At 36.5% G+C, this 26,377-nt stretch overlaps 1 protein-coding gene and 1 pseudogene across 9 annotated transcripts in view; both read right to left on the reverse strand.

Moving 5' to 3' along the window:
* Window positions 1-26,377, reverse strand: part of THOC2 (THO complex subunit 2) — a 110,745-nt gene that overhangs the window by 73,168 nt on the left and 11,200 nt on the right. For all 9 annotated transcript variants that reach the window (XM_075539318.1, XM_075539317.1, XM_075539316.1 and 6 more), the window contains exons 2-7: window positions 24,196-24,254; window positions 21,027-21,118; window positions 18,818-18,869; window positions 12,481-12,551; window positions 11,330-11,451; window positions 10,676-10,809 (exon numbers count right to left, since the gene is read on the reverse strand). In XM_075539318.1, the coding sequence (XP_075395433.1) occupies window positions 10,676-10,809; window positions 11,330-11,451; window positions 12,481-12,551; window positions 18,818-18,869; window positions 21,027-21,118; window positions 24,196-24,254 (530 nt within the window). The remainder of the gene's footprint in view (window positions 1-10,675; window positions 10,810-11,329; window positions 11,452-12,480; window positions 12,552-18,817; window positions 18,870-21,026; window positions 21,119-24,195; window positions 24,255-26,377) is intronic.
* LOC142435127 (U1 spliceosomal RNA) lies at window positions 17,815-17,955 on the reverse strand (annotated as a pseudogene).

Below are 26,377 nucleotides of genomic sequence, written 5' to 3' on the forward strand. Positions count from 1 at the left end.
TTTTGTAAAAAATATATAAATACATAGCTTTAAAAAAATAATCCCTTATCTGGGGGAGATACCCCCATGTACATAAAATAGCATGGAAGAATCACAAATTAGACACCACGGGGGAAGAGAGATAGCGGTCGGTGTAAGATATGAAAATAATACTAATTTATCAATGAGGGAGGGAGCTGATACCAAGACTCAATAGAAAGTAAATGTTTAGAAAATGATGATGGTAGCATATGTACAAATATGCTTGATACACGTGATATAATACACTGATCTTTTAATTTAAAATTATGCTAAATAAAATAAGCTAGACCAAAAGTTACACATTGTATGGCTCCGTATATTAAAAAGATTTGAGAGACGGCAAACTAAAAATAACACATCAGTGGTTGCAGAGGGAGAACGAAATGAGGGAAGATGAATTTCAAAGTTACAAGAAACAATTGAGGCGGGCATTATTTTTATTATGGTGATGTTTTCATAGGTATATTTAAATTTTTAAAACGCAAGCTGTAAACTTCAAATATGTGCAGTTTACTTTTGTATCAGCTGAACCGCAACAAAGCTAGTAAAAGACCTTGAATCTGTGGTTTGATACAACAGCCTCTGAAAAGATCTAGTAAACGCTCCAACCTGATCACTTAACCCACATTTACTAAATATTAAGATGACAATGGGAAAATAAGAAATCGTTAAGACACTAGTATCACAATGACAGACCAAGAAGCTCCACATCCCCCTACTCGCACAGAGAAAGTTGAGGAGGAGATCGTAAGCATAGATAAGATACACACTTTGCTGGAGGAGCAAAGTAGGTCACACGCAAACACCCTCCAGAATTGAGATGAGGGGAATGCTTCTAATTCTAATGCTTCTAATTTTTCTATGGCACTTTCAAAGGGCAGGGGTTGCAGCTCTGCAGATGGACAGTAACTTTCTAATTATTAACTCAATTTGTCCTTGAGGCTCATGGATCGCTTCTTTCGCTTTAATCTGGGCTACCACTTTGGGCCTGCATGTCTCAGAATTACCTTCAAGTGCAGTCCAGTGCCAGAATGTTACTGGGCAGGGCTTCAAAGTGAAGGTGTTGACCAAGCCAGTTCCCACAAAGTCCTTTGTTCCTCACTTGTATGACAGGGATCTTTGTGCCTCCCTTTAACACACAGGGCAGAAGTCCCTAATCTGTCTCTTTCAAGCTTATGATATTGAAATTAGATGGGTATGAACGTAAACCAAGTTGTTAATTTGGGATGCTACAAGTAACACACTAAGAAAATGTCTTTAAATACTTACCATAGAAATATTAACTAAAATTACAAAATGGGGGAAAATTCAAGGGAATAAAGAAGGCTCCAGACACAAAGAAAATAAATCGTAAAATGGAAGAAATAAGTCTTTAAGGGTTATTACTTTCCGTGTGAATTATTTGAACTTTCCAATCAAAAGTTACAGATTGGTAGAATGGGTAAGATGACACAATTCAATTTTATGTTGGCTATAAGACATCCATTTAAAATCAATTGACACTAAAAAAAAAAATGTTTTTAAATCAATTGACACACAGATGGAAAGCAAAGGGTGGGTGGGGAAAGCACAATTACACATGAACAAAAACCAAAATTGAGTTGGGTGGCTTTATTAATATCAGATGAAACAGACTTGATGTCAAAAACTGTTATAATAGACAACAATGGGCAATATATAACAATAAAACTCTCAATTCATCAAGAGATAATCATTAAAATATATATGAACTCAACAACAGAGCATATATTAAACACTGACAGAAGTGAAGGGGAAAATAAATAATTCTACAATAATAATTGAAAATTTCAATTATGTATTTTCTCTAAATAAAACTAAATTAATACTAAAAGGAAAACTGGTTCAAAGAAAAAAACTCCTAAAGAAAAACAGAAAATGCTTAAGAGATTTATGAACATGAAAGCACAACATGTTATAACCTATAGCACACCTCAAAGGCAGTTTCAGAGGGAATTCTATGCATACATTATCAGAGGAGAGCACCAATCAGTACCCAGAAAAACTAAAATATGAAAAGCAAATGAGGCCCAAAACAACCAAAAGGAAGGAGCAGGCACAAGGTAAAGAGAAAAGAAGAACCATAAAGAGAATCGATGAACCCTGAAGTTGTCTGTTTTTAAATGATTGAGAAAAACTGACATTAAGAAAAAAGGAAACAAATTAATAGTAACCACAGTCAGAAATGTGTGAACAGGTAATATTAGCAGAAACTAAAAATAATTATAAAACAATGTTATTTTGTGTTAACAAACCCAAGGACAAGGGAACAACAAGTGATCCAAATCGGTGATGAGGAGGGTGTAGGAGGCCTGGTAGGAGGTGATCAAGGGTAATTTAACCAAGAGGTATTACTGAAACCCAAGTAAATGCCAAATGATGGTGGGACAAGAGGAAAGTCAAAGGAAATAGAGGAAAGAGCTAGGAGGTAAAGGGCATTTATAGAGGTCTGCATAAAGGCATGTACAAATGTAAATATATTTATATATGAGGATGTCAAAATAGATCTATGTGCAAGTATTTATAGGTTTAGTATTAAGATAGCAGATGGACATTGGGTCTCCACTCAAGTACTCCCTCAACGCAAGAATACTTTCTTCTATTAAATTGGCATTCTATGATGCTCACCTTCCCAACACAACCGCTGAAGACAAAGTGGGTGAACAACTAAATGTGGTGAAGAAAGCTGATGGTGTCCGGCTATCAAAAGAGATAGCATCTGGGGTCTTAAAGGCTTGAAGGTAAACAAGCGACCATTTGGGACAGAAGCAATAAAGCCCATGTGGAAGAAGCGCACCAGCCTGTGTGGCCAAAGGGTGCTGAAGTGATCAGTTATCAGGCATCAAAGAACAAAAAATTGTATCATTTTGCACTGACCTCCCTGATATAATCGCTGAAGACAAATGGATGCATAAGCAAATGTGGTGAAGAAAGCTGATGGTGCCCAGCTATCAAAAGATAAAGCGTCTGGGGTCTTAAAGGCTTGAAGGTAAACAAGCGGCCATCTAGCTCAGAAGCAACAAAGCCCACATGGAAGAAGCACACCAGCCTGTGTGATCACAAGGTGTCAAGGGATCAGGTATCAGGCATCATCAGAACAAAAATCTTACCATAGTGAATGAGCGGGGGAGTGTGGAGTGGAGACCCAAAGACCACTGGACATCCCCTTACAGAAGGGTCTTGGGAAGACAAGACAGGGTGCAACATAGCAACGATCAAAAATACAACTTTCCTCTAGTTCCTAAATGCTTCCTTCCCCCCCCCCCCCACTGTCATGATCGAATCCTACCTTGCAAGGCTGACTAGACCAGAGGAGGTACACTGGTACAGATGAGAACTGGAAAACAGGGAAGCCAAGGCAGATGATCCCCTTGGGACCAGTGGAGTGAGTGGCGATACTGGGAGGGCATAGGGAGGATGGGTTGGAAAGGGGGTACCTACTTCAAGGACCTGCATTTGACCTCCTCCCTGGGGGACATACTACAGAAAAATGGGGGAAGGGAGACATGCGACAGAACCAGATATGACCGAAGAACAATTTATAAATTATCAGGGATTCATGATAGAGGGGGCAGTGGGGAGGGAGGGGAAAAAAATGAGGCCCTGATGCCAGGGGCTTGGGTGGAGAGCAAAAGTTTTGAGAATGAGGAGGGCAACGAATGTACAAATGTGCTTTACACATTTGATGTATGTATGGATCGAGATGGATGGTGTATGAATCCTTAATAAAATGATTTAAAAATAACAAAAGAAAATCTGGCTTGTTGGTTAAGTATCTCAGGTGCTATATAATTAGCCCAATCCATTAGAATGACTAAATGTGTCACAAAGTAACAAAAGGAAAGTCTGTAAAATTACTTTGAAAACTTCAGGGATTAGCTAAATTATCTCATATGCAATGAGATAATAAGTAAACATTAAAGTCCAAAAACATTTTTTTCCTAATGGCAGCTGTGGTAGATCACAAGCACTCTTGTGCTCAAGCATCTCAGCAAGGCCTGGTTCCAGCCCAAGAATCATATGACCTTGGGAGGGACACAAAAAAAATTACCATTCTAGCACAAGCTACATCACTACACACACGTGCGCGCGCGCGCGCACACACACACACACACACATATTTCATAGAGTTCACGCAAACAGTTTGAAATACTGGATAAGAACCTAACGAGTTTATATTAATGGGGAAGGAACAACTCAGAAAAGGTGAGAATGGCTGAGCAATTGCAAGAATGTAATCAATCAGTCACTGAACTGTATATGACGCAACAGTTGAATTAGTGGGTCTTTGGCTGTGCATATTCTCCACAACAAAATTTTCAAAACAGTAACAACAAAGATCCTGCACATGCCTAGCAGCAATGTGTGCCTATGTGAAGGCAAGCATCTTAGCTTCCCCCACTAATGTCCACTCCCTGAGTTTCATGCATTCTGAAACCTAATCAAACCAATCCAGTTTAAAACTGGAAACTTAGTCCTCAAACATTACTGGCAGGAATGTAAAATGGCACAGACACTTTGTAAAGTCAATTGCCAGTTTCTTTAAAGGTTAAATGTAAACTTACGATACAACTCAGCAACTCTATTCCTAGGTTGAGAACTGTTACATTGACCATCATACACAGATAGATCCCTGTCTGTGTTTCTAGACAGCTATTCTTCCTCAAGCCAAGAACAGTATCCAGAACTGAAAAGCATTTGTTAGCAGATTGAGAGGACTCACTGAGTCAACCATAATGTAAGAAATAACCTCCCACACACACACCAACACATAGCATCTAAGAAAACCAGGGCCAAAGAGAAAATTCATAGTTCTAATTCCTTGTTTACTGAGGCAGTAAATAGTCCCAGACTGCCTAACAAAAATTAAATATTTAGATTTGATAGAATATTTTAGGAAGCACGTGACTATCATGTAACTAAAGGATGATAAAGATATTTTCCTGGTACGACCAAGTATACTTGAATAAAATGTAGGTGAAATGTATAGCTCCCAAAATAGATATGAGTTCTGACAAAATGTGAAGGTTATCAGACCCGAGGTAGTTTTGTATGAAGCACTAACAAAATACAGAGCATGAGGGAAAAACTAGGATGCTGTGTCAGTGAGTTGTTCTGTTCCAACAAGACAAGGACTGCTTGGAGTTTGCACAGAGAAGGAATACAGTAGATTCTAAAACTGAAAAAAAAAACCACTTACTAGATTTTAAATCTTAAGCACAAATTTTCATGTCAATGAAAAATTCCTGATTTAAAAGAAAAATTCCTATGTGGGATAAAAGGGAGTTCATAACATACATGAATAAAAGCCCTACGGGACCCTCAACAGGAACACAAAAAAAGACAAAATAATAATAATCAAATTGAGAACTGTTGGGTGGGCCATCCCAGATCTACCCCCTGCCTGTGTTTTTAGACAGCTATTTCTCCCCAACTCAAGAAAACCACTCAGAACTGAAATGCATTCTCAAATGAGAGGACTCAAACATGTCAGAAAAGACCGCCACCAAAGTATATCATTCAAGAAAGCCAGGGTCAAATAAAATACATACATACATACATACATATATACATATATATATATACATATATATATATTAAACCCCAAGGACAAAAACAGGCCACTTACAAAGGACCAAGAACTAACCAAAATGTCCCCTCGCTGCTCAACAACACTGGCAACCAAAAACTGAGTAATGTCTTTTAAAAATTCTGAAAGAAAATTATACTAGTCAAAGTACTATGGGAGTGAAAGGGTACAATAGAGATAGTTTCAAAGGTATTAGGTATCAAATCAGTACTTGCCACCCACCCATTCTCTGAAAGCTACTGGCAGGTACTTGCTACGAATGAAAAAAGTAAAACAAAGAAATAGGAAAGCATGATTCAGCAAAAATGAGATCCAACAGAGGAAAGAACAAACGATTTCCCCAGCCACTGAGCTCACGCAGGTTAAGGATGAGGATGATGCAGGGGCAAGATTGCCAAGGCGGGAAAATGGAACTGATGTACTGACCAGAATTAGGAAATATGTGCTCGCTTCGGCAGCACATACACTAAAATCAGAATTAGGAAATAGATTTAACAGGAACAATTTTTTTTTAATCCAGGAGAAACAAAAAATAGATACAAAAAAAGGAAATGTCTCAAAAACTATGTAGCTCATCTGTATTATATAGCTATAAAATATAAACATGAATAAGAGTAATTTTTAAATTATCAAGGGTTCACAAGGGTGGGTGGGGGAAAGGGGCAAAAAGAGGAGCTGATACCAAGGGCTCAAATAGAAGAAAATGTTTTGGAAATGATGATGGCAACATGTACAAATGTGCTTGATAAATTGATGTTATAAGAGCTGTAAGAGCCCCCAATAAAATGATTTAATAAAAATTTTAAAAATACACAAAATATATATAAACATGAAGCACTAATTTATTATAAACATCTCAACGTGACTATCAACAGGGTGAAAGAATGGAAAGGGGGGAAAGTAAGGGGGGAGATCGTCTAAGGGAGAAATTCTGGTAAGGCACAAAGTTGGAAGTCAATAGATGGCATTTAAAACTAAAGCATTAAACAATATAGGTAAATCCATACAGACGGTAACTAGATTAATAGTTCCTTTGGGTTATGGTGGAGGAGATTGGTGGGTAATGGAGAGCTAATAACAGCGAGCACAAGAATGTCAAAAATGTTCTAAAGTTGATCCTGGTGATGATTATACAACTCTTTTTAATATATTTAAACCACTGACTTGCAAGGTATATGAACTATATACCAATAAAACTGTTTAAAAACAAAGAATAACCACAAGGAAAGTTGAAAACAAGCACAAAAAGGCATGTCCTTTGGAGTTGTAGCAATAAATGCCATGAGGAAAGAGAAGAGTTGAAAAGTTGGATTTCTCTAAAAAACAGGAATAAGGTATCTATCATTTTTAATATTTTAAATCCTTTAATACAGTCTAATTTGACTATGCTCATGTACTACTTGGTAAGAATATGATAAAGGGACTATGTTACCAACAAAATGTTAAGCTAATCATAAATTGTGAATGAGGCTTGCCTTTCTATGATTTCTTCATTAGAAGAGCCATTTTCATGAATTTAAAAAATATATAGAAATCACGCTCAGGCAAAGGGAAGAATCAAGTCGGTATTATCTTAAGCTGACGATGACTTCATTACTTGCTCCACCTCCATCCAAATGTTCCACATCTCTAGCTGAGACTGCCATCATGCCAGCTAGCACAAAGACCAGGCGTTAGCAAACTACAACCCACAGACCAAATATGCCCTGCTGCCTGTTTCGGGTGGCTATTAGCTAAAAGTGGATTTTACATTTGTAAAGGCTGAAAATGACATTGAAAGAATATTTTATGACACATGAAAATTCTATGAAATTCAAATGTGCCCACTGATAAAAATGTCAGTGCACAGTTATTTGTTTAGGTATTGTCTGTGGCTGAGTTACTAATGCAGTGGCGGAACTAAACAGCTGGAACAGAGCTCATGTAACCTATGGTCTAGAAATTCCATAATATTTACTATTTGGCCCTTTGTGAAAAATAAGTTTGCAATTCCTGCTGTAAGCCCAGTGCTAGAGGTGAGCAAATCCCCAGAGCCATGGCATTTGAGTATCAGAAACAGGGCAAGAATAGAAGCAGATTCTGTGCACCCAGTGAGCCGCGTCAATCTAAAACTACTGCAGCTAAACTTTCAGTAGTTTAAGGGAAAAAGTCTATGCCATGTAAGCTGCTCTCTTGGTTTTTCTTTTGTTAATTTTTACTTTATATCGCTAGTTTGTCTTCATAAGTTTCTTAGTAAGGTACAATTCATAGGAGACTAGGGCTCCCTACTAGGGCTTCCTCAGGTGGAAACCTGGGGAAACTCCAGCAGTTAAGGGGCTCCCCACTACACACACAGTACATTTGGTGTAATACTAATAAGGGTTTCTTTGTCACCTAAAGGGCTCCTCTATTCTAAGAATTGAGTGTCAAAGTACTGACTTTTATAGCCATGGCTGGCTTTTCTTAAATAGAATGACAAACCAGTCACATAACATCTACATCGCTTAGAACAGTATTTGAGGAACACCATGCTAACTTACTCTATATGGCAGTTACAAAATCTGTCAATTTGAGCAAAGGGGAGGAGGCTAGCCTGTCAATCAGGTCACAGCCAATCATGTCTCTGTGTGGGCATGGCTTTTTCCTGAGCATTCTGGGAGTCCCTGTCCTCCTCCCCGAAGGTGGAAAACTCTCTCTTCTTGACAGTCTGTTGACAAGCCACATGGAGCTATGCGGAGGAAACCACAAGCCTGAAGCAAAAGGAGCCATGTGGAGACCCATACCAAGCACTGAGATGCTTCCACTGCCACTGGATCCACAGGACTTTCCACCCATGGGTCTGTGATCTTGTGACACACAGCATCACTGCATGTGTTTCATGAGTCTGAAGAGGAAGTTATAGACTTATCAGGTGCTATGAAATGCATATGCACTAAGAGTCAACATTTTCGTCCATTCGGGAAGTTGACAGAAACCCAAAATGAGGTTTGTCATCAATCAACATTTCACCCTGTTTTTGAAATGAGAAAACCACTCATACACTTGAGTTTCTCCCATAGCGCTGTCCTGGTAAGCTATGTCCAACATCACAGCAGTTTCTGCAACATTTCCCAAGCAGGAAATAAATTTTCTCAGCTGCATATGCTGTTCTCTTAAATCAGTCATCACCAAAGAGGAGGCTCAAGTGAAACTGCTTTTAAGAAAAAATCTGGGGGGAGCGGGGAGGGAGGGGGAAAAAGAGGACCTGATGCAAAGGGCTTAAGTAGAGAGCAAATGCTTTGAAAATGATTAAGGCAAAGAATGTACAGATGTGCTTTATATAACTGATGTATGTATATGTATGGATTGTGATAAGAGTTGTATGAGCCCCTAATAAAATGTTTTAAAAAAAAGAAAAAGAAAAAATTCACTGTGACCAGAACCTTCCCAGGCACTGCCACTGGGTGCACTAAATTAGAGCAATTTGCTCAATGCTCATCTAGAGGGAAAAATTCGTGTTACAGAAGCTCCGCCCAGCTGAACTTTTTTTTTCTGTTTTGCTGTTTTTTTCCCCTTTCATACAGCAAAGCAGTATGTTTCTCAAATTAGACCCAGTGCTGTAGGAAAACATGTAGAGCCTACCCTGCAAATAACGGACAAGAACTTCAAAGTAGAGGCTGAAAAATGGGTCACTGCTATATAAGCAAGCAAGGGCCCTGCAGTCCTAGTAGGTGTACTACTCCTGAGGTTGAACTGCAACAGGAAGAAGTAGCAGAAAATGGAGCGACAATTAAAATTAAGCTTACTGCATAGAGTAAAATCTAAACTAAATCTCCTTACTTTCCATATGTGTAGGTCACCAAAATTCTAAGCTAAAAGTAGGATGACTATAGTAAATATAGTTTATTATAGACACTATAGAAAAAATTGGAGAAAAGGGATAAAGACTGGATCACTAGCTCTCTTCCTTAGTCATATATAAACTTCAAAAACAGAGCCAGAACTGAGAAAATGGCATAGGCAACTCCTAAAATGTAATCAGTGAGGCAGGGAATATGACTTTTAAGACAGGTATCAAAACCTAAGACACTTAGGTAATAGAAATCATTCTCTAGAATAGCAACCGAAAAAATCCCTTCCCACAGAGTCAGTTCTGACTCAGAAAGATACTACAGGACAGAGTAGAGCTGCCCTTTCGAGTTTCTGTGGCTGTAACCTTAATAGAAGAAGACTAGCATGTCTTTCTCCCATGAAGGGGCTGATGGGTTCGAATCACCGACCTTCGGGTTTAACAGCCCAATGTGAAATCCACTCTTTTAGGATGGAATAACATCTGACAAAAACAGCCAAACTTGTCCCGTCATTGAACAATTAGGATTACTTTTTCTACAGTAATTCCTACTTTCTATAGATCTCAAATGCCCGATACAAATAAAAAGACAAAAATGCTAAAGAAATTCTCTTTTACAGCAAGTGGAATAACACTTTGCCACCCATCAGAGAAGGAGCTCCGGTGGTGGTATGGCATAAGCATTGGGCTTCTAACAAAGTCAGCAGTTCATTCCACTGGAGAATGAAGAGGCTGTTTACTGCTATAAAGATTTACAGTCTCAGAAGCCCTATGAATAAGAATCAATTCAATGAGAATAAATCTGGTTTTGCTTTTGATCACCTATACCCTTTTACATCTGCTATACTTACAGAACTAGAAAGATAAAATGTGTAACAAAATCCCTGTAATAAGTATTATTAAAATCCAGTTCCAAAGAACTATGTATCTCCAAATTTCAATATTTCATAATTTTATTAAAATGCTCATATTTGCTTATTTTCTGCCCTCTATAAAATGACTGAGACATACTAAAAAAACTAGAGAATAAAACACGAGAGCAAAAATACAAACATAGATAACAGTGACAAGAAGATCTGTGATAAATTACATCATTGGTATTGCTGATAAAATCTTATACAAGCTACAAACTTCTCACATTTCTTAATTTTAAAGACATTAAATGCACTTATTTTGTCTTTAAGGATATTCTCCAATAGTATAAAGCAACTTAATAACAGCACACATATATGTCTTACCTATTAAAGATTTAATATTTTCTAAGATTAAATCACTAGTAATATTTCCAGATAGATCTTGTCCCAATTCAGCAATCAGCTTGGCATAACCTTCATTCTCTTCTCTGAGCAAATTGAATTTTTGCTGCTTATAACTGAAATTAGATAAGCATTAAAGCGGATAAAATTAATTTCAATTAACAGTCTTGGATAATAGTCATATAGTCTAGTCATTGAATTTTCTTATCTAACTTACAGCAATCACAAGAATAGGTATTGAAAGTTTACTTCCTTGTGGTTCATAGAAATACCTCGAAATTACATGAGAAAATTAGTAAACACAGTAAGAGAAGTTACAATACCAAGGAATAATACCACACCACTTATTTCTATCACTGACAAAGAAGATATTCAAGAGTATAGGTTTAGTTATGTTAACATTTTGTATTATAAATTATTGAATCACTATTTTAATTTCCAATATGGGTAAGATTGATATCCGTTACACAAAGGTAAAGTGTGCAGGTGATGCAATAATCTTAGGCTACAAGATATATTAACAGCGACAAAAGTAAAATCTCTTTCAGCTTGCCTTTAGAAACCGCTAGTATTCAAAATGAGAACCAGAAAAATATTCAACTGATAGATCTGCAACATAAATGTACATATACTTACAAAAGTTTTGTCTTGATTTTAACTGACTTTTGATTGAATTGTTGTGATTGTTTGATAAGCCCCAATGATTCCAATGTCTCTGGATCCAGGCGTTCCTTTAGAACTGTGTCTGAAACTAAATACTGTATTTAAAAAATTAGAAGCCAATTATTCCTCAGCATTCCAATTGTGCATCCACAACCTTAAAATAATGCTCCCAAACAAAACCACAAAAATCATTCTATCTACATGGAGACTTCGAAAAGTTCATGGAAAAATTCCATTATTTTTTACTTCTATTTTTCAATGAACTGTTTGAAGGAGCATATTATCACCAAACTTCAAATTTATAGCAAGACCTGAACTTCATTTTCACAAATATGACTGACTCTCCAAATACTGAAAGGTAAAGCATAGGGTTCTTTTATAAAAATCTCACTAAAATAACTATATGCAAGCAACCCACTTTTATGTAGATAGATATAAGCCATAAATGGAAAGAAATACATCTGAAAACCTGATTAAAACAAACTGTCTTGATTGAATTTTCACATAGGGTAACACAACACAGCCTTTAGTTTCTACTGCAATTCAAACTCTAGCACAGCAGAGAAGGGCATTCTTCTACGACTGAGAAGAATGGCTCTCTAAATACTGATTCTGACAAGTTCTAGAATTTATTATTTTTAACCTACTTCTATTATTTTTCCCTTTGCCTAATAAAGAAATTCTGAAAAAAAATCTGAGCTTAAAAGCTGTCCAAATCTTTCCTGTTCACTTTATAGGTACTTACCTTCTACTTAGTTAACTGCTTACTAAAATACTAACCAAAAGATTATCACCAAGTCATATTCTGTGTATACGCATATATAAGCTGAGTTTTTCAGCATATTTTTATGCAGCATTTGTGGTAAAATTAGGTATCAGCTGATATTTGGGTCAGTTTATACTCGAGTTTATACGGTATGTAAGAAATCGTTTAAGGAATATCATACAGATTCCTATTTCACGGAAATAATTATTATATGTACGTTGGCCAAATAATCCTGCTCAAAACCCAAACCTCACCCTGGCACAAATCGTCAAATGAATGCCAACATCCTCCTCCATTAATACCACTGATTGAGGTGACACTGTTCAATGCAAAGCTTAAGGAAAAGTTTTTTACTTACCAAACATGCTAACACCAACTGTGTAAAATTGTCTCTCTTACTTTTTTCTTCTAGACAATTTGTCTCAATATCTATATGACAGAAAAAGAACAGCGTTTTTTCTCTCTAAACTCTTGTTAGCACTATAAGAAGTCACCTGTTTTCTTTCAAATTAGGTCATTTTTAAAAATGTCTCACTCAAAATGTTTATTTAAAAAGCAATGTCTTTCATATGCTTAGAATGGGTTGCCCTTGGCAATGCTCTCTAAGGGAGCTCCGTCACTTGTGACATATCCATGTCAATTATATAAAAAATAGCTGCATTGGCCCCCAAAGCTTCTAAAAATGGAAATTTCAAGCAAAGTTTAGATGACCACTAGTCAAGAGATGCTGAAGAGTTTCTTTCCTTGGGTAAAAAAGTTAAACTGGGTGACAAGGCTCTTTAATTCTAAAGATCTTCAGACTTAGGAACATCAAACGCTTAGCCTTGACCATCTTGGTTCCAAATGCCATGTTCTAACCAAGTTACTTGGCCACAAAAACGCAAACTCACTGCCACTGAGTTGATTCCAATCCACAGCAACCATATAAGACAGAAATCCCTATGGGATTTATGAGACTGTAAATCAGACGTCCTCAAACTGCGACCCACCGAGGACATTTATCTGGCCCACCAGGTGTTTTTGCCCCATTTGTTTTTTTTTACTTCAAAATAAGATATGTGCAGTGCGCATAGGAATTTGTTCATAGTTTTTTTTAAACTATAGTCCGGCCCTCCAATGGGTCTGAAGGACAGTGAACTGGCCCCCTGTTTAAAAAGTGTGAGGACCCCTGCAATCTTTACAGGAGTGGAAAGCCTCCTCTTTCCCCCATTGAATGGCTGGTGGTTTCAAATTGCTAACCTTGGAGTTAGCAGCCTAACAAGTAATCCACTATGTCACCAGGGCTCCTTGGCCACAATTCAATGGAAAAAAACAGTATGAAGAGATTTTGATATCTAATTTTGCCTTACAATTCTCTTCAGCAAACAAATTTATTCAGGATTTTCTTTTTCTTCCTAAAGAAATGTTAAAAACAAACAAACCAAGATCTCCTTGAGACTCAGTAAATTATTCAGCAAGTTTCCCAAACAATTTTCTGATCTGAAATGTGAAGGAGATCAATCAGCTCTCGATGTCAAGCATCAGAAATTGTAACCAGGATCACAGGGCAGAGCTCCAGATTATTACTCCCAATGATTACACACTATTATCCTACTTAAATCGTCACCTGGTGGTTAAGAGCTCAGGGTATAGGAAAGGTTGTTGGTTGGAACTCACCAGATTGCTCCATGGGAGAAAAGATGAGACAATCTGTTCCTGTAAAATTTATAGCCTCAGAAACCCTATAGGGCAGTTCTACTCTGCCATATAGTGTCTAGGAGTGCAAATCAACTCAATGGCACAAAACTACCACACCTGAAGAGGTCTCAAGGTGGCATAAATGGTTTGTCAACCCAGTAGCAACAGAGAAAAATGACCTGGCGATCTTCTTCTGTAACAATTATAGCCATGAAAATCATGTGGATTCTTAACACATGGGGTCATCTAAGTTGGAATCAACTCGAGGGCAACAGTATGGATTTTGTTTTCTCAATAGGAAAAGTACTCATTGAGGTGACCAGAATTGCCCCACCTCACCCACCCACCCAGAGCCGCCCCTCAACCCAAAAGATGTCCTCCTACTGCTTGGCTTCAGTTGTCTGTCTACTGCTATCACTAAGATGCAACAGAAGATGATTTCTCTTCAAACGGGTCCATGTGTTTCCCTGGCCCTAATCTTCCCTCTTGGACAGTGCCATTTCCCCATATCCTGGCTGCTGTAGCTAGAGCACAGTCAGCTCAAGTGTATTAAGGAAGTTTAGGGATATAAATATATGCAATGTAAAGTGTGGTATAATCTCAATTGCTTAAGGAATTTTATCTGTACTCAATCAATCCCTTCTGTAGATTCCTATTATCACTCTGTGATCTACTCTCTGGTCTCCCCTCAGGCTGCAACATCAAGGATACTTAATCCTCGGGTCAGGGCTAAACTGTGCAATTTACTTAGGCAACATCTATGCATTCTCCAGGGCCCTAAACCCTGAGATCTACCTCCCAGGTCAGGGGGCCTACATACCAGGGTGCATCCACTACTGCTTCAAGTCAAGCCTGCTCTTCTTATAGCAGTCACATGATCAGATTAAGTTACCCATCACTGAATTCAGAAAATGGTTGAGAAGACCTCAGTAAATTTCTTAGCTGCATCAAAATTTGTAAGAGTTTACCATCTCAACCATTAACAGAAAATCTTATTACCCTGTGATTTTCCTATTGTTTTTATTCTTTTTTTATCTAATAGAACTCTTCTAACAGACTCACTCATTAATCCTGTCTTCTCTACTCTGACTCAACAACTAGGAAGTTCTTTCTACTTTCTGCTAAAAAATTTATCTAGAAAACTCTCTGCCATTCCGATTCTAATCATCAGTATCACCAACAACATAACTAGGTCCAGAAGTCCCGCCAGGCCATCAAGTTTTATCCAGTTCCTCTTTCGGAATCATTTAGCTCTAGGGTCTCCTAGGTAGTCTTTTACAAAAATTATCTTAACTTAAAAAGTACAGAACTTATTTTCCTTATAGCTTAAAACATTATGGAAAAGATATGATGTAGCAAATAAGATCTGGGATTTTGCAAACAAGGAGGCCCAGGTTCAGATCCTGGCTTACAGATAATCTTGTACTAAAAACCACTAATTCTCTGAACTTCCTTTTTCTGACCTACCTCATAGAAACTGCTGTGAGGATTAAATTTTTAATTTAATGCTTCTTTTGTACAACCCAAACCTCTTGGGAACTGGTTTCTGAATGGGGAGACCTATGGTTGTGGTTCCAAGGAACATCCCGTTAATTGGCCTAGTACTGCATTTAATGCCTCTGTTCTACCCACTAAGAGCCTCCTGTGCAGGGCCTGGAGGAAGGAGGAATCAAAGGTCAAAGAAGGGCATTGGCTGTGTCACTAATTGCCTCCAAGAACAACTGCCCCCTCTGTTGTGAGACCAGAAGAGCTGGGTGAGGACATTTAGCATTACTTAACCATTTTAATCAAAGATTCTAGAGAAGAATCCAGAGGAAAAAAAAGGAAATGGAGATCAGAATTTCATGGTCTCATGGACTCCAGGCTTCCCGGAACCATGAAGGTTAGATGAACCACTGAAGCAATTGGCCTCAGATCATCTTTAAACTTTTAAGTTCTTTAAAGAGCTATACGAGATCACAATGACACAGCAACTTGGAAGATGAGACAGGAAACTTAGGCGTCAGTGAGTTTCTGTTAATGGAGGCGCTCAACTCAGAAAAGGAAGGTGAGAAAGGGTGCACAACTCGAATGTCATGAAGGTCGTTACCTAGTACCAGTTGAAACTGTTAAATTAGTACATGCTTTGTTGTATATAGGTTCAACAAAATGAATTTTACACAGTTATGAAATTAAATGGTGAACATAATGCCTAGAAGAGAAGCTGCTCCCAAAACAGAACCAACATTATCATTATTATCACCATTATTATATATAGCTCATCTTCTTACTCCTATTGCCCTGCCTTGGTCTGGGGTTACTCTTGGATCATTTTTTTTCTGCCAAGGGTAAGGTTAGATGAGTGAGGAGGCAGGAGTGAGAGAAATTCTCTTTCCAGGTTTTCGTCCTAATCTTGCTTGTAAACATGGACTAAGATAGGCTAAAAGAAAGTATCCAAGAGCAACCAAACAGCATCCTCAGGAATTTATGTTACTAGTAAAAAGCAATGACTTATGAAAATAATTCACCCTAATCCAGTCATTTTACTACAAGCATACACAGATTTGGCAGAGAATATTTCTACATACTTATTTGTAGGTGCTGCAAAAATATCCAGGTATACAATGGAGCATACTGGAGGCAAAGTTATACAAGCTTCTTAGCCACAATCTAACACTTTGAGGGACTGTCACTGGGACGAAAGGCTTGGGATCATCAGAGGACATGTAAGTCAATTGACAATCATACCACAGCCATGAAGGCAAATGTTCTACCTGTATCCTACTTCAGTGAATAGTGATTGGGATCTTAAAAGCTAAGATATAATTATTGGTCTCTTCCCTTCTAGAGCAAAGAAGAGTGAAGAAAACCCAAGATTCAAAGAAGCAGTCGGTCTACAGAGCTAATAGACCACACAAATTACAGGCCCCACTATGGAACACTCTGATCAGGATCACAATAGAAGTTGCTGGACAGAGTGGGAGTACATATGTTGAATACAATGTAACTCAAAGCCACCCCAAAAAGCCCAAATTTCTTGGCCTGATAGAGACTAGTAGAAACTCCCGAGATTATGGCCCTTTGAAACACTTCAAGTCTGGAACTGAACCCATTTCCAGAGACCACATTTCAGAAGAACAATAAACAAGTCTGTGAAGTAAACCAAAACAACTCTGCGGAAGGTGTTCCTCAGAACAATCAACCACAATAGAACAAAAAGGCAGCATTTGCCTGAAAACAAAGTACAGAGGGCAGGAAGGAACAGAAAGGATGGGTGAAGAGAATAGGACGTTCAGGGAGGAAACGCAGTATTGTTACATTGAGGAGGATAAAACTGTCACAAAACGGGTAGAAATTATTGATTGGGAAGAAAATTCGCTCTGTAAACTTCCATCCAAGCCACAATAAAATGTTCACATAAATTATTTCCCTTCTGACCAGTTTTCAAGTGTTTCAGTTTTTAAAGTAGTTGGTTTTTTATAAGCAAAGGGGAAATATACCTGGATTCAGTCCCTAGTGAACCCCTCTGACCCTGGACCAAGGATATTAAGTAGCCTTGCTATTATGTAGAATGCACGCAAAGTCAGATTAAAATCTATCATATGATCTCTTACGATTCATTTAAATTTGTCCTTTTTAATATTTTCCTTTTTTTGATGGAGGCTTTTCTTTGACTTTGTTATTGTTGTTAATTTATGTTTTGTTTTTAATGGTTTTCAATATATGAAATCCAAGAGACAGTAATTGGATTAGTGGTTGCTTGAGGGTATGGCAGAGGAGGTTGGGGGGAAATAGAGAGCTAATAACGATGAGGGCAAGAAACAAGAAAATGCTCACAAACTGACTGTGGTGCTGACTGCACAACTCTTCTGGCTGTCACGGAGCCATTGAGTTGTATGGTGTGTGAATTATATGCCAAAACTGTTGAGAAAGTGTTCAAAGGAATTAAAGAGTTTTCATTTTTTTGCCATCAAAATTCATCAATCTAACAGATAGTGTTCAGTTTTGATAGTGAGAGGGGCACTTTTTTTTAACATGGGAGAGTGCGAACGCAGTCCCCCACTACCACAAATTATGCAGTCGAGTTTCCCACATTTGGGGAAACCGAAGGGGTCAACACACCCGGAATGCAATGGGGGGAGCCTCGTCCTGGGAAAACCACCTTAAAGGAAAGTATGAGAGGGGCACCTTTAATGATTATACCACGGAAAACAGGACAAACTGGGACATATGGTCACCCCATCGACTATCCTTTCCTTTATCAGTCTGCCCACATACAATTTGAATTATTTCGAACATTACTGCTGGTCTAAATTTGAAACACCTTCAAGGATCAAGTTTTTACTGGGATCAAAATCTAGACTCTCAGCAAAATATTTAAGTAATCTATGCAATTTTAAGAAATATGTTTTAAAAAAAGAAATATGTTTAATGAGCTAAGATTTATTTCAGCTCAATAGACACTCAGGTTAAATCTTATTCTAAAGTAAATATTATAATGTCACTATGTTTCTATTAGACTCAACGTTACAGAAAGTACAACACTGATGGGAAAAACTATGCTTACAGTTATTTTAATCCAGACCTAAAAATAAAGAAATTTGCAATATAATTTTTAAAAATCTGTGCTTTTTATTAAGTCTACCTTTTGTTCTAAGTCAAATGATAACTGTGGTTATCTCTTGAATTTCCTAGATTTAAGATTATGACACTTCACTGATAAGCTGCACTGAATATTTTGTTACTCTAATCTCAATAACATAGGCTAACTCAGCACCAAAGAGACAGTCTTCTTTAAGTGAAAGTATTTAATTTAGCTCAGTTTTACATATTTTGTTAAAATCCCAAACCACTTGAATTACAATATGAAGTTAAATAAAGTGACTAGTACTGACCTTCTATTTACAATACTATATTCTCTATGAAGTAAAATATTTATGCATATGTATATTCTTCAATTTGCAGAAAAATCTTAGTTTAAAAGGAAGTGTTAGTTTATCAAATAACTCTTTAACATGTAAAATAAGGCTAATACCTACCTAATATGCAGAATACATCAGCAAGAATGGAGGGCATATCATCACGAATCTCCTAGTTTTAAAAATATTATGAAAAATTCATGGTTAATAGCAGAGTAGTATACCAAGCAAGTATTATGGTTTCAAAATACCACTTTTCAGTAAAACTTAAAATAAACAAAAGCCCAACATCATTCTTAAAATTCTTTGACGGAAGCTTCATACCAGAGAAAAATCGAGCTAGATGTTGAGATAACATGGTTAACTATCTACCAGGAAAAACCTGATGAAAAACATAAACCTAAATTAAGTATCACAAGAAATATTAAAAAGTACAAGTAAATAGTTTTCCAGTAAAGTTTTATATTAGAAACCACTAGATTTTAGAGCACCTCATACCTAAAGCTAGACTGTTAAAAATGGCCTATTTTTCCATCTCAATCCTAAAAAGTTATGCTCATGCCTAAACAATGATCTATGAAAGAAAAAGATCTAAAAAATACAAGTTATAAATGTCCCATAAAAAATATATTTTTTAATTCATTAATGCTTACAGTCATTGAAGATGCTGACCCAGCATTTATTCAAGACTTTCCTCCAGGCTTCCCACCTCCGTCCCCAATTGTAAACTCACTTTCCATTAGGAAGGAACATAGTTCAATTATAGAAATTAGTAGCTTTCAGACACTATGCCAAACGCCAAATTAACCTATTTTCAGAGACTAAAAGAAGTATAATTCTGAAGGAAAAAAACAGCAGCTACAAGATACCATACATGATAAGCTTCTGTGGCTAAAATACAGGACAGTATATAGTACTATGTGGAGCCCTGGAAGTGTAGTGGTTATGCATTGGGCTGCATTCCGCATGGTCGGCAGTTCAAAACCTCGGAGGAAAAAAACTGGGCTCTCTATTCCTGTTAACAGTTACAATCTCAGAAGCTCACAGGGGGCCACAATGAGTCAGCATTGGCTCCATGGGAGAGAGTTTGGTTTGGGGAGTTTATGAGAAAGTCATGACCAAGGTACTTGGCTGCAGAGATACGTATAAACACAGCACCAAGGACTTCAAAAACAATTTTAAAAAGTGAAAGTTTAAGAAGTGAATAGGCAACCATAAAAGTTTATCTGGACTTTACATTTTTGGTAAATGACAAAGAATTAGATTCTATAAATAAGCTGAAACCTATATTGACAACCAATTTACAGAATGAAAGAACCGTAATTGGCGATCAGATTTCAGTTTCAAGCCCCACGCTGCACCTCAATTGTAGTGATTATAAAAGCTGCTCTCCAGTAAGCAGAATTTTTAAAAATATAAATATAGAAAGCCCTGACTACTAATAGATTCAAATGTGCTTTGTTTTGTTTCTTAAAGCACCAAAAAACCAACCTCACTCCCGTGGAATAAATGCTAATTCATAGTGCCTCCTGTGGGTTTCGAACACTGTAATTGTTTATAGTCTTTCTCCCACAGATTTGTGGGTGATTTTGAAAGACCGACCACGCAGATAGCAGCCCAACACGTAACCACTGTAAATTCCATTTAACTGCCGATTTACAATAAACAACCACTGACTTGTGGAGCCCACCATCTAATTCAGATTGTGAAAAACCTAAGTTATTTCTAGGACAAAGAGCAAAAGGATGAAAACTAGCAGAAAATGGATGTTATACGCAGTGAAACGTTAATTCAAAATTATTCAAATCTCAATTTTTTAAATGTATTTAATTTCCAAACATAAGCACAAATAAAAGTTACTTCAATATGCTATCGTGAGCTGATGCCAAGGTTCAAATAGAAAGTAAATGTTTAGAAAATGATGGCAACATATGTACAAATATGCTTGATACAACTGATGTATGGATTGTTATATAAACTTTAAGAGTGCCCAATAAAATGATCTTTAAATATGCTATTGTGGGAGAAAAATGTTCCAGCTAATTTCTTTTTCAGGGTGAAAATGTTTTATTAAGACTACCCTTGATGTCATTACAATGAAGGTTCCCCAGCCCCAGCTTACCTACTATTTTTTTTGCTTTGCTCACAACTTGACAAAAAAGCAAAAATATCTTCATTTCTATCTACTCAAAATGATTTACCAATATTGCCTTAAAGTATTCACTATTGTAATTATTAATAAAGTGAAATGAGAATGATATGCACACTACATCAAGACCAAAAAGATGTGACATTTATATATTTATGTGTATATAAGACAGATACTTACACTAATGTCATTAAGAACATTAGATGCTTGTTCATGTTTTAGATTTCCCTTAATGACGTGATATGATAACTCATAGAGAGCTTGCTGGAAATCTGTTGAGAATAAAAAATAATTGAAAGACAGGCTCTTTATGGAAAAATCTATGTATTCCCCATTTCTCTGAGTTATTATAAACATCAAATGATTAAAAATACATATATTTATACTGTTAATGCTTCCTTCTAACATAGTCCTCTCTCTTATATTCACAAAAACACAACCCTAAATGATAAGAAGTCAACCATGATTCCACTGCTGTCACCCAAAGCATTCCTTTCCGTGGCTACAGGTTTGCATTCACAGTTGTGCATCATTTGGTAGTCTGATTTCCTCCACTTTTAAAAGCATTTTTCTTCATAGAGCCAAATTCTCCATAATTATTTTTAATAACTGCATAGAAGTCCAGCAAGTGGATACAAATTGAATTCACCATTTCTGTTACCAGGAGATTTCACAAATTTCTTTTCCAAAATTACACATTTAGATTTTAGTTAATACACTCTCAGGGCTACAATGATAATGTAACGCAGTGTTTTCTCTATATACTATCAGAGAAATTTTCCGAATTGAAATCTCTTTGTCCATCAACATTCAAACTAAAAAAATACCAATTGGCAGTTCTATAAAACTGATTAACTACAAGTGGCCACAGGTACTATTAATTGTACCTCATCCCCTGGAGAGGAACTTGGAGAAAGGGGTTAATGACCAGATGAACACCTCCTTCCAGCCATCTTGAACTTTAGCACCCCCAAAACTAAAAATGTTACAGGGTTCTTCCCACTAAAGGTGGGAAAACAAGTAGCTCAAAAGTCACTATCATAAAACAAAGTCTATCTATAATTACCTTTTTGAGGGAATAAAAAATCTCTGAGGGTAAAATATTTCAAAATCTACCATGGTTTAACAATTAGTCACTAAAGAGAACAGAATAGAAATCAAAATGTTATCAATCCCCTCTAACCAAGGAAAATAATATTTTGAAAAAGAAAAAAAATTGACAGTGAAATCTACTTGTCTAATATATATCACTTGCTAAAAAGATCGTATTATCTCAATTCCTTATTATATTCTGCATTTCTCACAGCGATGCCTTCATTAAGCTTATAAATTAAAATACATATAAAAACTAAAATGCAAAGGAAGAAGTTCTACTTTTGGGTATAAAAGAATACAAGATTAACTTCACACTTTCTATTAATGAAATACTTTATAATAATACTTATTTAAATTATCCAGATACCTAAGGTTGTATTTTTTTTTGTTGTATTTTAAAAGCAATAAATTTCATAAGGAAAAAAACAGTGGATCAGCATAACCTAAATTCCCATAAGAATATGTCCTCTAGTGCTCATTGGGGCTGAGGGAATTCTAATCTTAAGCACAGAAGGCGATTAAAATAGAGAACAACTAGCCAGGCTCATTTTGCTGACACTAAGGTGATATACAATACAGTCACATTGTAATCCACAAAGTAGCAAAATACAGTCCTGATTTTACAAGTGCGTTAAATGTCCAAGTCTGGGGTTAAGAACTCCTAGAAACAAACACTTAATCTACAGAAATAGGGAAACTGCTGGTCTGAAATGAACTGAGCTTATTTGAGCAAAAAGGTAAAGGACACAAGAAATACTAACCAAACTCAACCTTAAAGTAAAATAAAGAAGATTCGGGAAAAAATGACATTCAGTTCAATTTCCTGCCATGGATTATCAACTGGGCTCTCAGATCAAAGCTCGATTGTTGGCAAAAATCATGTGTAAAGGAAGCAGGTGGGGGGCAAGAGAAGGAGAACAATTCTGCCAATGAAGCCAAATTAATAATAACCTCAGACCCACACAACAGTATGTAAAACGAAAGGAATTGTCCACTGTTCTGCCACTAAATTTTTGGAGATTTCTTTTTCTTACTTGAGCCACGCCACTTAAAGATTTCAATAGCTAACAATATCAAAGTTAACTTGGGAGTTAAGAACATATTGTAAACATGGAAAGGGAAAACAAAGTAACAAACTATCCAAGTCTTTTTACAAGTGAGTATTTTGTTACATGTAACAGTCCTCGGACTTATTCAATTACAGCACTCTCAGAAATCCTTATAAATGATCACACAATTCTGTAAGCTGGATTTGTAAGGAATTTCTCTTTGGGAGCAGGTGGCTGTTAACCTTGAGTCTTACACAAAAGTCAGAACAAACTTTTTTTTGCTAAAAAATGCTTTAGACCCAAATATCCAAATGATCTTTAAAAAGAGTAAAATAACCTCTCATAGGTAAAGCAATATGCAATGTTTAATAAAACAAAAAGAAACTTAGCTACAGAATAAAACTCCTGTAATTAATCTTCTATTCACAAAGGTCTAATTTTAATAATTGTAATAAGTTATAGCTAATGATGTTTGGTTTAAATTAGAGTACTGGTTACAAAAGTCTACTTTCCAGACCAAACAAAGGTATGAGTTCTACGCCCAATGAGAGCCACCTCACATGGAAAAGCTTTACACATGACTGCTCTTGATTTTCAACCTCCCTGTTCTCAATTCGTCTACTTCATTTTAAACTAATGGAAGTTAAGTGTTAAAATTCTTTAAAACTAGAATAAGTGGAAGTTTAGATGCTGTTTAATTATAACATTTTACTTAATAAACTGTATTTGTGATATGCAGTAAACAACTGCCTTGCTTTTAACATTTTCCATGACAACTTCTTTAATAAGATCCCCAGATACCAACTAAACATAACCAGCTTTAGGAAAAACACCGAACCTTGGTTTCTGGAAAATGTTCTAGTGCAAACAAGATCAGGGTAGTTTTCTTTCCGTGCTAGCTTTTCTTTTCCATTTACGATTGATAGCTAAGCTATGCAATTTTTAATACATTCTTACAACTGGTGAAATTCAACTAAATATTCATTGTCAATTATAAAAATCAAGCAATATTAGCTACAAAGCAGGTTAAATAATATCTGTATACAGAGATGTATGGTCTTACTATGACTATAGTTTTAACTCTGACAGTAGTACACACATTTTAAAGCTTTACATATTATGAACCATAGCTTTTCTTTTCGATTCTAACAAATGGGTAACAAGATATCTATTAATTTTCAGTTGAGTTACAAATAATAGCTTACCTCTATAAGTTGAACTATCGTGGCTTTTATTTTCACTGAAAACTCGACATAAATGCAAACTAGAATAAAACAGAAATAACCTATATTAACTGCTGATTGTAACAATAGATGATTCTTATAAAGCAATTATATCAATTAAAGAGTACTTGGAAATGTATCAAATAATTTAAATCCATTCATTTATAATGACACTAAAACAAACCCAAAAGCCTTAATTGGTCAAAAATGAAAGAACCTGGTAAATCAAATTATTACTTTTAAAATGGTAAGTAAATGGGGGGAAACAAGAGAGAAAACCCAAGCATCTGTTGTGCCTTTTGCAGATGAACTATACTGCTAGGTAGCTCTAAGAGTAGATAAGAAATTTCCTTATCTACTGATAAGTATGTCAACTGATAAATAATAATTAGAATGTCACCATCTTAAGATTTCTAATGAATTAAAGAATCAATTAGGCACTGATCATAGCTATCCGTATCACAAGAGACACACTTTATGTGCCTCTTGATTCTAATGAAAGCACACACTACCCACCTATGAAGTTGGTTACTTAAAAAAACAGAATCTAATCTGATAAAGTCATTGAGAGCTTCAATAATTTACAGAAAATATAAAAGACAGATGAACAGTATTAGATGATGGCATGGAGATGCAGGCTGCAAAATCCGGGCTATGGCACTCTACAGGACAAAATTCCCAGCAAGTGAAAACAAAGGATAGTCCAGGGGAGGGATCCCCAGGTTAAAGAGGCCTAAGAGACATATCAGTCAGCATGTATGGATCTTTATTTGGATCTTTGTTTCCAGACCAGAAACTACTTAAAAATCTAATTCACCAGACAACAATTGGAATATTTTATCTTTGAAAGATATACTCAAAGGGTCACAGATGAAATACTAAGTATCTAAAATTTAGTTTTTACAATAATTCATGGAGGGAGGAATACAAAGGATTAAGAAATGGATAGGATTAAAGTTAAAGCCAGATTACCCAAGAGTTGCTAACATTTGAAGCTAGGTGATGATTTCAATGGGAAACTATTCTACTTTTTCATGTTATCGTGATTTTTTTCCCAAAATGAGTAGGTTCACGTAAGGTTTTAATAGTGCATACATAATATCCAAATCAAAAAGTGCAATAGTAGGTAACACATTCCTGTATTCCTTCATGAGATTAATACAGCAAAAAAAGCATGCAGTGAAAAGATAGATGCTTAACTGGAATTACAAAAAAAGAACAGGACAAAAGCAGTATTTGCAGACATAATGGCCAAGTATCTTTTTCCAGAACTGAAGTTAAATCCTTATCTGGGAACCTCTGGGTTAAGCTACAGAAAATGAAAAACAAAACCCTTCAAAAATAAGATAAGATTGGCTTCAGAGATCCTATGACTTCTCAACAAGGACTCTGACTTCCAGAGATGGCTGAAAGATGCATGCAAGATGCTGAAATCAAGAATGCTGATCTAAAAATATACTCAAACAAAATAGCTCCAAGAAAAAGCATAAGAATGAATTCCACCCAGACAAAATTTGAGAGTTCTCCACCAACAAACACCAAAATAAATGCTTACAGAACATCTTCAATAAAGAAGTTCCCTTTGGGAGCCCCTTTGGGAGCCATCGCTGAAGCGGCAAGCAGCCAAAATGAAGTTCAATCCCTTTGTGGTTTTGGACCGGCACAAAAACCGAAGAGGCACTTTGGCTATACCTTGCCATGTTTACAGGAAGATTATGCTTTCCCCTCTTTCCAAGGAACTACGGCAGAAATACGATGTTTGATCCATAAGAATGATAAAGTTCAGGTTGTGCGAGGACACTACAAAGGTCAGCAAATTGGCAACGTGATCCAGGTTTACAGGAAGAAATGGGTCATCTACACAGAACAGGTGCAGCGAGATAAAGGTAACAGCACAACTGTCCTTGAGGGCAATCGCCCCATCAAGGTGGCTCTCGCTAGGCTAAACTGGACAAAGACCACAAAAAGATCCTCGAACACAAAGCCAAATCTCCCCAAGTAGGAAAAGGAAAGAGAAAATATACAAGTTTTTTTAAAGGCTTCTAGTTTGTAGTTCAAAAACCCTTGGTCCCCCCAAAATAAAAAATTTAAAAACCCTTGGTCCCTGAGATTCTTTCAAAGGATCTGCAAGGTCAAAACTAGATTTATACAGAGTAACACTGAG

Source organism: Tenrec ecaudatus, chromosome X (genome assembly GCF_050624435.1).
Source record: "Tenrec ecaudatus isolate mTenEca1 chromosome X, mTenEca1.hap1, whole genome shotgun sequence".
In the NCBI taxonomy this organism is placed as follows: Eukaryota; Metazoa; Chordata; class Mammalia; order Afrosoricida; family Tenrecidae; genus Tenrec; species Tenrec ecaudatus.